The sequence below is a fragment of the Schistocerca serialis genome, chromosome 1, assembly GCF_023864345.2.
Source record: "Schistocerca serialis cubense isolate TAMUIC-IGC-003099 chromosome 1, iqSchSeri2.2, whole genome shotgun sequence".
NCBI lineage: Eukaryota > Metazoa > Arthropoda > Insecta > Orthoptera > Acrididae > Schistocerca > Schistocerca serialis.
In genome coordinates this window covers 429,943,947-429,960,085 of record NC_064638.1, presented here as the reverse complement: position 1 = coordinate 429,960,085, position 16,139 = coordinate 429,943,947, and the positions used below count along the sequence as shown (strand labels likewise).

The window sequence follows — 16,139 nt, the reverse complement described above, 5'->3', positions numbered from 1 at the left end:
AACACTGGTAGCATGCCGCGACAGCGTGGACGTGAACCGTATGTGCAGTTGACGGACTTTGAGCGAGGGCGTATAGTGTGCATGCGGGAGGCCGGGTGGACGTACCGCCGAATTGCTCAACACGTGAGGCGTGAGGTCTCCACAGTACATCGATGTTGTCGCCAGTGGTCGGCGAAAGGTGCACGTGCCCGTCGACCTGGGACTGGACCGCAGCGAAGCACGGATGCACGCCAAGACCCTAGGATCCTACGCAGTGCCGTAGGGGACCGCACCGCCACTTCCCAGCAAATTAGGGACACTGTTGCTCCTGGGGTATCGGCGAGGACCATTCGTAACCGTCTCCATGAAGCTGGGCTACGGTCCCGCACACCGTTAGGCCGTCTTCCGCTCACGCCCCAACATCGTGCAGCCCGCCTCCAGTGGTGTCACGACAGGCGTGAATGGAGGGACGAATGGAGACGTGTCGTCTTCAGCGATGAGAGTCGTTTCTGCCTTGGTGCCAATGATGGTCGTATGCGTGTTTGGCGCCGTGCAGGTGAGCGCCACAATCAGGACTGCATACGACCGAGGCACACAGGGCCAACACCCGGCATCATGGTGTGGGGAGCGATCTCCTACACTGGCCGTACACCACTGGTGATCGTCGAGGGGACACTGAATAGTGCACGGTACATCCAAACCGTCATCAAACCCATCGTTCTACCATTCCTAGACCGGCAAGGGAACTTGCTGTTCCAACAGGACAATGCACGTCCGCATGTATCCCGTGCCACCCAACGTGCTCTAGAAGGTGTAAGTCAACTACCCTGGCCAGCAAGATCTCCGGATCTGTCCCCCATTGAGCATGTTTGGGACTGGATGAAGCGTCGTCTCACGCGGTCTGCACGTCCAGCACGAACGCTGGTCCAACTGAGGCGCCAGGTGGAAATGACATGGCAAGCCGTTCCACAGGACTACATCCAGCATCTCTACGATCGTCTCCATGGGAGACTAGCAGCCTGCATTGCTGCGAAAGGTGGATATACACTGTACTAGTGCCGACATCGTGCATGCTCTGTTGCCTGTGTCTATGTGCCTGTGGTTCTGTCAGTGTGATCATGTGATGTATCTGACCCCAGGAATGTGTCAATAAAGTTTCCCCTTCCTGGGACAATGAATTCACGGTGTTCTTATTTCAATTTCCAGGAGTATATATATATATATATATATATATATATATATATATATATATATATATACCGTGTAAATAAAAACATTTAATTGTCTATGGTGTTTCCTTCCTCCTCTCTCTCTTCCTTTGAAAATGTATCCATCTCCATCGCGTAAACATTCGTAGTTACTTCGTTGATACATGGACACTGATTCATATGATCTCTTCTTCCCCCCCCCCCCCCCCCCACACACACACACACACAGTGGAAACACTCAAACACATCTTCTGCTATGCCATCACCTCAGCCGGCCTAAGAGCTAGTGTCCTCTTCGTAACCACCATTACACTTCCTTCTTTGTAAAGATGTGCGTGGCGCATTCCTAAAATTCCAAAAACAGTTTTCACAGAAGAGATCCTGTATGCGTCCGTAAGTTTCAGTAATGCAATTCCATGCATTACCCACACGGCTTGTTTACATTTAACTAATCTTGGACTGCATGCCAACGCTCTGACAGCTAACTTACTAAGCAAGTGTACGTAGTTTTGTGACACAGTCTAGATTCGTCTAGAAGTGAAAAACTTCTCTTCATGAGATAGAACTCGTTTGCATACAATTTAGAATTTTGTCAATTTGCAGTAACTAATTTGTTGTGGCGCATTCAGTTAATCGCACTACTAGTTTTTTTCTTATATTCAAGTTCCTTAACCATAACCGTTCTCTCTGATCATCACGCTAATCGCTACCACATCATCCCAAATATATATGAGATGCATCCTTTTGTGTGGGTTAGTGTCCCTATTTTCTGTAAAAGTGTTTCCAAGCCAATAACTCTGGACTTTGACCCACTGCGCCACAAATTTTGAAGAAGTTAGTTGCCATGACTGAGAATGCTGGACGCAATGTGCATGATTTGTGTCACGGCCACTGAACATTTCATGGTCTATCTTTCTGAAAGTGCTGCGAACAGTTGTGAATAGGTATCTCGAATGCGGTTCTAGTCTGTCGTGGACATCCTCTAGTTAATTACAGTGTGTTTATAATTAAACTTTCGCTACTTGAGCCAGTGTATACGGAAAATATTTAGCGTATGGGTACCCAAGTTCATACGAATGATCTTCTAACGAGGTGCTGCAGGATTCGCGTTGTCAGTAGTGTCAGTGTCATGACTTGTCGTTTGGCGCCGACTCTAGTACGGCGACGTAGGGTGAAACAGAAGCATCAGTAAGCGTTACAGTTGCCGACAGTCAACACGGGTCTGGACAAGATGAGCATAGCTTTACTCGTAAAGCTGTTTTATCAAAACAGCAGCAGTAGTACTGCTTTCTCTACGCGAGTATCGACGCTCAAAGTAATACGGAGAGGTCTTCTTTACACATCGGGACTGCAGAACATGATTCGGAAGGTCGAATGAACTGGCGGTTTGGGAAATTCCTGGGATAGGCCGAGGACAGACTGTGCCACAAATATTGAACAAGTTAGTTGCCATGGCTGAGAATGCTGGACGCAATGTGCACGTTTTGTGTCACGGCCACTGAACATTTCATTTCATGGTCTACCTTTCTGAAAGTGCTGCGAACAATTGTGAATAGGTATCTCGAACGCGGTTCTAGGCTGTCGTTGATGCAGATGAGCGTCACATTGAACATCGTTGGTAACGTGGAACGTAAACATAGTACACAATTACAAACGTTACCCCCTCATGTGGGAATGTGTTTTTTTCAATGGTTTATTCGTTATGTCTTTTCCGCATGTCTTTACAAATATTTCCACAAAGTGTCCTACGATCATCGGGGGACCCTCTCAAATAGCGGTTGGTCTTCCTTTCTCTACCATAGTTTCAAATATACACGTGTATGGATCCCATCTGCCTCTTTTTGGGACATAAAACACTTTTTCTACGGCTACGAAATGTTTTGATTGGTCTATTGTTACCCCATTTGTGCACTTTTCGTCAGCAGTTTTTATCAGTTTTCGGGCCTGATTCAGATATGAAATGAAATAAAATGGTTTATGGCGTTATTGACCAGGATACCCCGTTTGGGTTTGGTCAGATTCAGCGACCTATTACTTTATCTTTCTGAACCCAAACTGCGATTCATTCACGCCGAATAGTTTTGTACAATCGATCAGTCTGCTGAATGATAGTACCGCTTGTATTTTCCCTAACATGTTTAAAAAATAGATAGAACCTTAAAGTATCGGTTCCATCGAATCTCCGCATACCTTGTGCTGAGAAGCCTACAGTCCGTAGTTTCGACAGTCACGGTGTATGTACCCTGCCGTCCAGCAGCCATAGTTAATAACGCATATACTGCACAGTGATCCAAGTTCGCAGCTGTGCCTGCCACAACCGCAGCTTGTCGTCCTACGCCTGTGCTACCTGCCCGTATAGCTAATGGTCACTAACTCGCGTTGCGTCCTCCTTCGCTTTCCCATCGTAATGATACTACTTCGTACAGGTACCTATATACAAAAAAAAATTACACTTAAGGCAATTGTTTAAAATGGAAATGTGCTAATAGTTGCGAATAAAACGAGAATTCTATTTACGCAGAAAATAGTCTAGAAGACACCCCAGCCTGCAGTGTCTTATGAAATTACGTAAATATTGAATTTATCGTCTGCATGGCGCATGAAATTATCAGAATGGCATGAAAATCCGTCTTCTAATTCCAATAAGAGTAAAATACGTACCATAGCAAGAATTTTAGTTACTCTCGTAACATCACATACAGTACTGTGACCTTCAGGAACTTCATAAAACGTTATTTAAACACTTTTGTGTGCATTTTAAAAGTACAAATACAACATTTATGCTGCTAAAAAGCAAGTTCTATCGTACCCCACTCAAAATCTGCGGTTCTGTTGTTTCTTTCGTCGGAGGTATCGGTATGGAATACCGGCGCATACCGTAACAAATCAAATACTGTACACTTCTTATGTCATAAGGACAACGACAGCAACAATGCATCACGAGTCAAAGCCGATGTTTGGTATCGGCAGGTTCAGTCAACCTAAAGAACAAGTGTCTGGTGACCACCTGTGTCCGCGACAAAAAAAATCAAGTGGCTCTAAGCACTATGTGACTTAACATCTGAGGTCATCAGTCCCCTAGACCGAGAACTTCTTAAACCTAACTAACCTAAGGACATCACACACACATCCGTGCCCGAGGCAGGATCGAACCTACGACCGTAGCAGCAGCGCGGTTCCAAACTGAAGCGCCTAGAACCGCTCGGCCACAGCGGCCGGCTGTCCGTGACATTGGAAATAAAATTGCTGAGCAGCTCTGTCACGCCTGATGAGTAATAGAACTATTGTAATAACCTGCAGTGGCTCTGTCAATTAGATCTGTAACTAACTGAAGTGATACACTGCTCAGTCTCACTGGTAACACACACACACACACACACACACACACACACACACACACACACACACACACACACACACAAACACAAACAAACGTACCTCGTTCACGTGTTTCATTACATCTTAGATGTGTCTCAGTCAGCTTCCGTTCAACAGCAACAGTTGGCACTGGATACAAGCAGTGCCATTCCTTTCCTCCTCCTCCTCCTCCTCCCCTCCCCCTCCCATCCCCTCTCCCCCTCTCGTTCGTTGCCATCACATTCCAGAGCAAGAGCGCTTTCTCAACACGCGTTAGAACTTTAAACCATGCACAAGCCGTCCGGTGTCCATGACATGCTGCGCTTCCAAACTGGATACACCGTTAACTACACGTATTGATATTGTGTTTCACTTGTATAAATTCAGTTATGAATTCCAGGCTTGTCACTAAAAAAAAAAACGGGGTATGTTCTAAGCAGGAGATGCATGGTTCAAGTATCCATCCACCCACCCTATATACATGTTCTCCGGATTCGCTAAATGAGTAATGAGTTATTTTCCACAAGCATTGTCAGCCTGAGCCCCGAGATTTTAAATTTGTACCTTCCTATGCGTCTCCATATTTACACAGAACAGAATGGCTGGAGCAGCACGTGAAAAATCAGACTAAATATGGTGGGTATTTTAAGATTATCACCACAGAGACGCAGTTATGAAATAGGAAAAGAAGAAACATCAGTAAGAGCCTTCCTTTATTTGGAAGGGCAGCCCCATTAACTGCAGTTGCTGGTTAGTTCTCAGCACGAGGTAAAACAACAATGATACTCTGGAAATGAAAAACGGAGCAGTCAAATGTTAAAAACAAATCTGTTCCAGAAAAAACCAAAAGAAAAAACCAGTGCACTTCATGGTACAGAGATAATCGAGGGACTTAAATGTGGGAACCTTTCGGAGAAAGACATTCTTGCGAAGTTCTTCTGGATTATTTCGACGAGCAGTAGCTTGGACTTCGAAACGTGTTACTGATTCACTGATACACTTTCTATAACGATACGTCAATTTTCACAAAAAATAGAAAACTTTTCGTGCCAAAAAGTTATTGACAATCTTCGCTCTCCAGTTAGTTCAATATCTTTGGTGCTGCGAGATGCCAATTTTATTCCCTCAGGAAATTAATTTTTCCGGGTCTACTTAAAACTTTTACACCTCAGACATACTCTTAACATAACAAAAATTTCTTCTTTTACTGCTTTTTTTTTAGTTATTGAACTGAATATTCAAAAAAAGCCGAATTTGATGGAGAGGTAAACAGCGATGGCGCAAAAGTGCTTAGTGCCCGTTGTTGTTCTGCTTACGCACACTACATAAAGCTGCTCAACGAAGCTAGAAAACAAAGGCAGCTATTGTCTTACCCTTTTCCAATATCGATGGTACCCTGTGATGCTACAGAGAGTCGTCACTACTCTTTCTGATGACGAAAGTAATTGCACCATTTTTGGTGCACTTCTACCTTTGCTAAACTATTACTTTGACTTCAGCTTCGTCTTCGAAGCGCAACGGAGCATACATGTTTCACCTATTCACTTAAAAGCTCGAAGTCCTTCGAATCATGCTTCAACGTTCGCAAATATTTTGAAGAATCCTTCCTTCGTCGAGAGTTTGTCAGACATCAATTGTGTATACGTTTTTTCTGTTCAGAAGTACATTCAGGATAACATAGCTATTCATATTGAGTCCCTACACTTGTAATCTCTCAAACCTTAAAGCCACGATCTTGCATCGCGGTTCAGCGAAATTTCTAGAACACCTCTTCATGTATAGCCTAAAGTTATCCAAGGTACTGATTGCTCATTCAAAAGCCTGGAACTTCCCTCAACAGTTTGGGGAACAGTCTACCTGAAAACAGTTTTATTACTACGTGCTGCTCGTCTCTGCCCACTTTTATAAAACTTATTAAAGCTCTCTTAGGATGCCTATGAACAGACAATGGAATATAAGTATGTTCGAAGAAACCTGTTACCAGAATCACGCTTCCCAACAGCTCTATTGCTTACTAAAATTTCCCATATTTTGTAGAGATTTGCAAGAGGTATCAATACAGCCACTTAAATAACGGTTAAGGAGCTGACTGCGTTAATCGAACGTAGCTTTGCGAATAGAACGTGAAATGGTACGAAACACACATTACCATACACAGTGCACCGCAAATGTGGAAAGACTCGTTATTGCATGATTACACGATTGCTTGACAATTACTGGAAGCAGTCACATCCAATAAATATCGGCGAGTATGCGACCAGAAGTGCCACTACCATATAGTGTAACTAATCGCAGGAGTAGCAGGTGCCAGACAGACTCAGTTGAAGAATCCTCAAGTGATACTCCCACGAAGAAGATACCCAGCAAAGCACTCGTTCGACAGACACCTGAGTGTTGATCTTCAGTCTGGTACCATTACAGAGTAGGACTGATAGAGGAAACAGAGAAGATTCGAAGAAGAGCAGCACGTTTTGTCACGGGCTCATTTAGTAAGACGCTCACCCAACGCCAAAGGCATTAGCTACAACAGACAGAGATGTTGAGCATCACAAAGTGGTTTATTGTAAAAATTTCGTGAGTACCTTAAAGAGTCAACTTATTGATCAGCCAGTACATTATGACTACCTGTCTAACCGCCGGAATGTCCACCTCTGACACGAATAACAGCGGCGACGCGTCGTGGCATGGAAGCAATGAGGCCTTGGTAGGTTGCTGGGGGGATTTGGCACCACATCTACACACACACACACACACACACACACACACACACACACACACACACACACACACAAGTCACTTGATTCCCGTAAATTCCGGGGAGGGGGGCGATGAGCTCTGTCGCCACGTTCAGTCTCATCCCAGATGTGTTCGATCGCGTTCAGAGATCTTGTGAGTTGGGGGAGGGGGGGGTGGGCGGGGGGAGAGCAGAACATCAACCGCAACTTGCTACTGCGGTCATCTAACCACTCCATCACACTCTTGTCCTTATGTCATAGGGCATTATCGTGTTGAAAATGCCACTGCCGTCAGGAAACGTGATCGTCATGGAGTGTACGGGGTCTGCAACCGTCGTATGGTACTCCTTGGCCGTCATGGTGCCTTACACCAGCTCTACTGGACCCATGTCTTTCCCAAGAGCATAAGCTAATTGCCACCAGCTTGTCTCCGTCCCGCAGTACACGTGTCAATGAGCTGTTCTCCTAGAGGACGACAGATTTCGCGCTCTCCCACCAACACGGTGAAGAAGGTACCGCGATTCATCAGACCACGCAACGCTCTGCCACTGCGCCAACGTCCAGTACCGACGGTCACGTGCCTATTTCAGTCTTAATTGCCGATGTCGTTGTGTTAACATTGGCACATTCATGCATCGTCGTCTACGGAGGCACATCGCTGGGAGTATTCGGTGCACTGTGTGTTCAGACACACTTTTACTCTGCCTAGCATTAAAGTGTGATGTTAGTTCCACCACAATTCGCCGCCTTTCCTGTTTTACTTCTACCCAGCCTACGAAGTCCGGCATTTGTAATGGGGGCTGACCGCCCAACCCCACGACGTCTGGACGTTAGAGATGGGTAGTTCGCGAACGAACGGGTGCAAAGGAACGGTTCACCAAGATGAACGACAGGACCGAGGAACGAATTCCAAGGAACGATCGGTTCATAGTTCACTTCGGTCACGGCGGTCTACTAATGGTTCCCGGGAACGAGGAACGATCGGTTCATAGTTCACTTTGGTCGCGGCGGTCACTTCGGCAGTTCTCGTTCCAGCCTCGGTCGCGTACTCGTGTCAGTCTCGGTCTCCCTCGGCCGCACTCGTAGTCCTTCGCATGACCACCTATCTCAGTTCCACTGCCGACCGCTCCTAGTTAGTTCAGTATCCAGTTGTTCGTTTCGTTCACTGCGCTCGACAATTTTACATGTGTTTCAAACTGTTCTTGCACTTGGGTCTGGCTATTCAGCGTCCACGACCGGTAATCAAAAAGTATTTTATAGTTATGTAAATTACATTTGTATGTAATAGGTACGTCTTTTCAGGTAACAAAAGGGCATATCAGCTCACTTCATTATATCGATGAACAGCAGAAGACATACTTATAACAAGGCAAGTTTTTTTGTTATTCATATGTTTTATGGTTTCATCGACTTGATTTAGCAACTAACTTTCAATAATTTGTTTAATTTTTAGTGTAAGAAAATTCATAAACGATTTTCGTGTATTTTTCATATACAAAACATTACATTTAGGAAGGCTCTAATTATTTTTAAGTTTGGTTGTTTCCAATTTGCATTACCTGCTAGTTTGATTTCTTTGAAAAAAAAAAAAAAGTGGGTTGTGGGTCATTTTGGCTCAGTATGAAAAGCGGTGCCTCTCCATTTGAAAAGACATAGATTGCCATAAAATCGTATTTACTTATTACCTCAAAATCATTTGTTCAGAAGGAGCTTTCAAATCAAAAACTTTATTACTGCGAACTTATTATTATTATTATTGCTGCATTAACTTTAATAATGCGACATAAAAACCTAATTTTTACTAAGCATGTGATGCAAGTATGATGAGAAAACCACATTTTATTTTATGCTTCCATAAAGTCTACGTCGCCTACGAACTCAGAGACAACATGAAGCATATATAGGGTGTAAACGATTATTGTTTACAACGTAGAATAGCTATGTAGTGGAAGTCGAAGCGAAGAATTTTATACAAGACACTTGTGGTCTCGCGCGACTGCTACGGTCGCAGGTTCGAATCCTGCCTCGGCCCTCCGCCACACACCGTTGGGTGGCTTGCGGAGTATAAATGTAGATGTAGATGGATGTGTGTGATGTCCTTAGGTTAGTTAGGTTTAAGTAGTTCTAAGTTCTAGGGGACTGATGACCACAGATGTTAAGCCCCATAGTGCTCAGAGCCTTTTGAACTTGTGGTCTAATAAGTTGGGAAACAGCCACCAACAGGTTTACAAGACTACATGTGCTATAGCTCATGCGCGTCGAGTGAGATTTCCATGTTCTCTTCGCCAGCTCTCTACACATCGTCATCGATTGTTTCGCCATTGTTGCTTGCATTAGCTTGTTATTTCTTCACTGCCTAATCATTACATGTTTGTCTGTTTGTTGTATCTGCTCGTTACGGGCAACACATCGTCCGTAATTGGCGAGCAGTCTGTACTCGGGGCCGGTTTTCCGGGCGCCACCTTATATTATTTCCCTGTGATCAGCCGCACAACGCTACAGTTGGCTAAACGAGAGGTTCTGCAGAATCACAGAAATTACTTCTAAAAGTGTGTAATAATTCTGTAATGAATAAAAACTCTATACTCCAGGGGGGAGGCAAATGCCCCCTCTTGGTGCCCTCCATCCTTCAGTCACCTACACTACAAGTTTTCAGTTTTTCGTAAGAACCATATATCAAGCACAAATGAACGGTGAACGAGTAAAAATGAACGGTTCCCAAAAAAGAACTATCAGCAGTGAACTAGTTCCCAAGGATGAACGAGTTTGCCCATCTCTACTGGACGTGCTTTCACCTTGGTTTCACCACGTGTTGAAGACACCACATCACTCCTCGAACAACCAGGTCGAGCAGGTTACGAAATACTTGCGCCGAGCCTCCTGGCCATCGCAACCTGCCTCAGGTCAAACTCTGATAGTTCGCGTGCGTTCCCCATTCTACAAATGGACAGCACGCTCACTGATATTACATGCACCGTGCGTGTGTGACTAGCAGTCATTCCTCCCCTGGACGGGTTTACAGCAGGTCGGTGTTCATAATGTTTTGGCTGATCAGTGTATTACTTTCTCCTGTAAATTCGCGGAAAGACCGTGGAGGCAACACAAGAGATACAGGAAACGTATTCGCAGTTGCGAGTATGAACCACCTCCGGCTGCATGTTGGAAGTAAGGCAATGAAAATCTGTGGTGGACCAGTACTCCAACCCAGATTTCCCACTTTACGTGAGCAGTCGCTTTAACCACATCGGCCATCCGAGCAGGAATCGCGGCCAGACGCTAACTTCCTTAAGTCGTCGTCCATGTATCACGACCTGCACTCGTACGTTACGTGTATTCCCATCCAGGAAGGGCATATTTGAGAGTCGAGGGCCTGGTATTTGCGAACAAATACGAAATACAGTGTCTGTGTCATTATGTAGTACGATGCAACGTTCGTACTTCTTAATAACACAGTCATTGCTATTTCGTAAAATAGCAGAGATTCCAGCTCAGACGGAATCATTGGGGACTGGAACTGCACAGGCAGGAATTGGCAGCGATACACAAAATTCTCTCCGACATATACCATACGCTGGCTTACGGAGTATAGATGTCTATTATATGTTTGAAGAGACTTGTGGGAATCACTCTCGCCAACAGCCCTACCGTTTAACGCAATTTTCAGGTACTTCGCAGAAATTTACCAACTTAAAAAGCAGATGAGACAGTTATTACGTCACTCCATCGCGCGGTATGCAGACGGGGCATGAAAGGGTGTTAGTGATAATGGTACGAAGCACAGAGCCATGTACAGCCGATTACGGAACATGTATGTAAATGCAGGTAGTTTCCAACGTTGAAGCGTGTGCAATAATGCTTTGGAGAAAGAAATAGATGCAACGAAAATAAAATGGCAGTGGATTGTAGAGGCTGATGATAATGGTTGTTATAATTTGCTTGTTGTGTACAGCCCGTGCTCAGAATGTAGGTGGGGAGGGGAGGGGAGGGGAGGGGATGGGAGAGGGACGGGACAGACAGTCGTCAATCCACGCAGAGCCGGCAGTGTTTACGGCTGCTGTCCTTGACCCCCCTCCCCCCACCTCCGCTCTGGCGGCAAACACTTCCCTGTGATCGCGGGCCCTCGAGCACAGCGCTTTTACGCACACACACATTAACACTGACACAAGCAAACCTCAGCTGCCGTCGTTCGAGGCTCTGCACGCGGCGTGCGGCTAACGTGGAACCGAAAATCTTGAAAATGCTACTTCTCTCACCTGGTACTGACTCCTCCCAGGAAATATTGTCATTCGTGCCATTTTTAAGGGCCGTCGTCTCATTTACCATCTTTTTCTTTGCACGATTTTTAGAGAACATCAGTTTTCGGTAAAAACTGCGTAATGGACTCCCCTCTTCCCTTCCATTTTTCGTAACTTATGTTCGATATATGCAAAGTGTTCTTCGCAGACTGCTCCACTGTCTAATATAGGCATTATGAAGTTATTACGCAGTTTCAGTTTTTGTAACGAGAAGTACGTTAAATATGGCGCGAACGTAGATATCAGGCAGCACTACGCACCAGTCTGTTACCATAGCATTTATTTCGCATTCATATTCCTTGGTTTCGCCGTTCCAAAGCCAACCGTCACTTTACAGTCTAACCTACGCTGAAGTTCAGTCTACCCCACAACCAACATTCCAGGGACAACACTGTCACACTCTAGATCTGTTCCACATTTCGAAAAGAACGACAAAACTCCTTTCGACGAATAAAAGGTAACTGCCCGTGGGCGAAGTGATCGATGTTATGATGCCGGAGAAAAATTTATCATACTGCACGTAAAAAATTACTGTTAAATAGTCAATCGCATCTCTCATTATAATTCGTTTTATGTCGTCGAAACAATTCAAAGAAGTGCTGCTAGATCTGTTATCGGTCAGTTCGATCATCACGAGAGCGCTGCGGAAAAATTCTGTGCTAGTCCAAGCATTCTGTGGTGGCGTAATGCTAAATTTGCAAAAATTATTACTTGAAAAAAAATGAGCGTGTAAGAAACTGTATTTTTGATAGAATTTCTTTTTCATGAAACTCAATCGAAGACAGCGAATGCGCCAAAAAAAGTCCTCAAAGTTGCACAAAACTGTTGTTCTTAAATAAGTAAAAAGCTATAGATCCAATCGAAAAATGTTATTAGAAATTTAAGTTTTCACTAGTAACCTCTATTAAGGGCATCGCTGTGAAATGGTAATTGCAACTACTACATTAAAAAAAATCACGCCCAACGAAAGAGCAAGTTCTCCGAAGTAATTTTTTGATCCTTACAATTTAATCGTAAAAATTGTTTAATAGGATGGTAGCACAATACTTTGTGAAGGAAATAAACCTAAAACCGTTGTTGTAGGGCCATCCATTGAGAAAATCTAGGCAATTGTTGAGAGCGCTTTTTTTTTTTTTTTTTTTTTAAAAAAAGGAACGTTGTATCTCGCAAAATAATGAATATTTTTCAATTTTTCATACAAGTACTCAATTTATTTACCGTTGGTTACACTTACGGTAGATGCGGGCAAGGGAACGCGAATGTTTACGAGTTCCAGAGAACCCAACTTTTAACCAATTTTCCGGTGTATCTCGAAATGTAAGAAAGCAATCGATACTTATTAAAAAAAGCAATAGACAGATCTTTTTATGCTCTACAACTTTTTCATTTAACAATTTTCGACCGGAGCTACAGCATTTTACTTAAGAAGGCAGATTTTTGCACTTTGCAAATTTTTTTGGCCATGTTCTCCCTTTTTGGTTCGAATCTCATGAAACAGTATTTAAAATTTACTTTCCCGTAAGCTCCTACTTTTTGTTTTAAGGTAACCATTTTTGCAATCACTTTTCAATGATGTTTGTATATGAGTTCTTTATGGATATCCTTGGAATTCGGAGGTAAGAGGACTATCTTTTCGTGAAAATATGTTGAAGTCGAAGAACCTGCTTTTCTGACAGGCTGCAGAACGCTTTTATTACCTCCAACGTTTATCTAGCATGAGGACCGTAAGGAGAAAATAGGGGAAATTAGGTTTCGTACAGCGGCACACAGGCAATGGTTTTTCCCTTCCTCAATTTGCAAACCCAACAGGAAAGGAATGATGTGAAGTAGCCTCCTCCAGTACAGTGTGTAATAGATTGCGAATTACGTAGATCAAACACCAAAGACGTTCCTGTATAACACACCGAGGTGGGCGGGCTCTACAGGAATCATGCAGATCAAGCAGGAAAAACGTTCGAAAAGAAATCATGACTGCTAAATGAGTTTCCTTTTACTCGTACTGTTTAGCTTTACCCTACAAATTCAGGAAAGTACTGCAGCTGCCGACCAACTGAGTGTGTTTCTGAGGCGGCGCCAGGACGCGAGCTGCACTCTTTTTATTGATCTGGTCGCAGCTCGCCGAGGACATCAGAAGTGCAAGTTTCTCCGGTTCGCCTGCCTTTGGGCTTACTTCTTCGTATCCTGGCTGGCATGCCGGTGGACGCTATAACTAGTTCTCTCCGTGCTCGCTTAAGGTACCTTCAATTTTTCGTGAATCTCTCCTAGTACTGCGGAAGACGATAGCAGCAGCTCTACGTGAGAAGAATCGGTACCAATTAAATTAGTAGGAGATAGGTATTTAACGTCCCGTCGACAACGAGACCATTAGAGACGGAGCACGTGCTCGAATTAGGAAGGATGGAGAAGGAAATCGGCCGTGCCCTTTCAAAGGAACCATCTTGGAATTTTCCTGAAGCGATTTTGGGAAATCAAGAAAAATCTAAATCAGGATGGCCGGACACGAGTTTGAACCGTCGTCCTTCCGAATGAGCGTCCAGTGTGCTAACCACCTGTGAAATTCCGATAAACTACGCACTCTTCGCTCCTCTAAAAGAGTGATGCAAGTTACAATTTCCCTACTGATGTGCACTACTGTATAAACAGTGTCATTGTTCGGAAAGGAGGTGCTGTTTGCATGGACCACCAGCTATACCCATATGCAGTTGCAACCAGATAAAGCGAACAATCGAGGTGAAGAGAAGGCCACTATTTGGAAATACTGGAGGCGTGTTTCATTTTATATTCTCAGCCGAGAGGAAGAATAACAGCAATTCTTAGTATTCCATTTCTTATTTATTCCAAACACGCGGATGGTGTCATTCTTTGTTTCCAAAGCACTACATGGCACAGTCTTGCAGTCATCCCGAGTCAGATTCCACATCAAGTTTGATCAGCTTAAGTGTTGTGGACAATTAGCGTCAATATGTAAGAAAATTATCTTAAACGACAAAATGAACACCTTGGCCACTCACAATTGAATGAGAGATCCTCATACAGACTGTTTCGAGATTGGATGGCGCATCATATTATTATGATACATGACCTTCTTATACTTAGGTGCTTCAGTAATGTTTGGTGTGTTGTTTACGAAATATGCGTCAAGTAAAATCTATCGCAGTGACTATGGCATTTCATTTGAAATGTAATAAGTATGCAGCTGACAATGAAATGACAACGGACGGGCGAGATTGTTTCTGCTCACGTACGGTTTCGTCATCCAAACAGTACCGTAGTCCAGCAAAAACATAAGATAAAATAAAACGGTAAAAAGAAAAAATTAAAAAATAAGGCACATACCTAAAAACGAGTTATTAAAGACGCGAAAAGCGTTGCACGAAGATTGCTACTAGTTACACAACAGAAGCTGTTGTCGTTACACGGTGACAGTAGGCTCAAACTGAAAAATGTCTGCTTCAAGCAAATTTACTGTATTATTTACTAGACGCACTATCCCAGACCAAAGTGTTTCGATGAGAATGAAAGTTGCGGTAGACGTATTTGTTTACCGCGGCTGTCCCAAGCTTCTTAACTGTTGCACATAAGACGCAGAGTGAAATTCTGTATCCGTAACACGGCTGGACTTGAGGTGCATGTTCGTTAGTTTCACTTCACTTCGAAACAACGCTGGCATGTTCAGCGGTGAACATTCAGCTTGAAAACACACACAAAGGAGAGGAACGCGCAGCTACGTTACGCGAGCGAGATGCTTGCCGGCAGCGGCAGCAGCACTTGCCGCAGTACTTACGCGCGGCGGCCAGCAGAGGCAGCAGCAGCAGGACAGGTAGCAGCGAGTGCGCCATGGGGCAGGCTGCGGCTGACTGGCGGCGGTGGGCGAGAGCGGCCGGGCCCCACCGACCTCCCACCAAGGCGCGCCGCGCGCCCCTGCCGAGCCAAACAGGTGGCACGGGTTAACAGCACAGCGCCGCACACGACTGCTCTCCCAAAGCTCCGCAGCTGCACGGCAGGTTGCTCCGACCTCGACACGCACGGGATTGAGGCTAGGTTATGGCTGTCGTGTTTTCCAGCATCGGAGTCTAGGGATGGGAAAAACCGACCGGTTGAAACCGATACCGGTATTTCAGTTCTGAATAACCGATATTTTTCAGTATTAATGCAATTTTGTCATATGATGACATGATGGAGACCGTGGCTGTTGTTTGAAGACAAATGTTGATGGTGTTAGGACAGCAAGCAGCCACAAATTTAATTTTAGTTCCTTTATTCAAAGGAAACCGTTACCGGTTTCGAATCGTTGTGATTCATCCTCAGACGGTTTACATGCTTTCTTCATGACATTTAGTGTGTTTTTACAGATTAATTGTCGTGAAACGTCTGTTTCGAGTGTTTGTTTTCATAACATTTGTCCAACAGATGTAAATGCATTCCCACTGCATCCTCGTTGTTGCACACGTAAATAGTTCTCACTGTACACTTTAGATTTGTCGCTGAGATCATTTCAACCACGCACCACATGTTATGATACATAGAAAGAGCTTACAAACATATATTTGTAAGCTCTTTGTATG

The 16,139-nt window shown here is 44.3% G+C and overlaps 1 protein-coding gene across 1 annotated transcript in view; it reads right to left on the bottom strand.

Moving 5' to 3' along the window:
- LOC126457648 (CLIP domain-containing serine protease HP8-like) overlaps positions 1–15,469 on the bottom strand; it is a 111,525-nt gene extending 96,056 nt beyond the window's left edge. Inside the window, exon 1 of the mRNA XM_050094129.1 lies at positions 15,359–15,469. Within this exon, the coding sequence (XP_049950086.1) occupies positions 15,359–15,413 (55 nt within the window). The 5' untranslated portion in view covers positions 15,414–15,469. The remainder of the gene's footprint in view (positions 1–15,358) is intronic.
- Between the last annotated feature and the right edge of the window lie 670 nt (positions 15,470–16,139).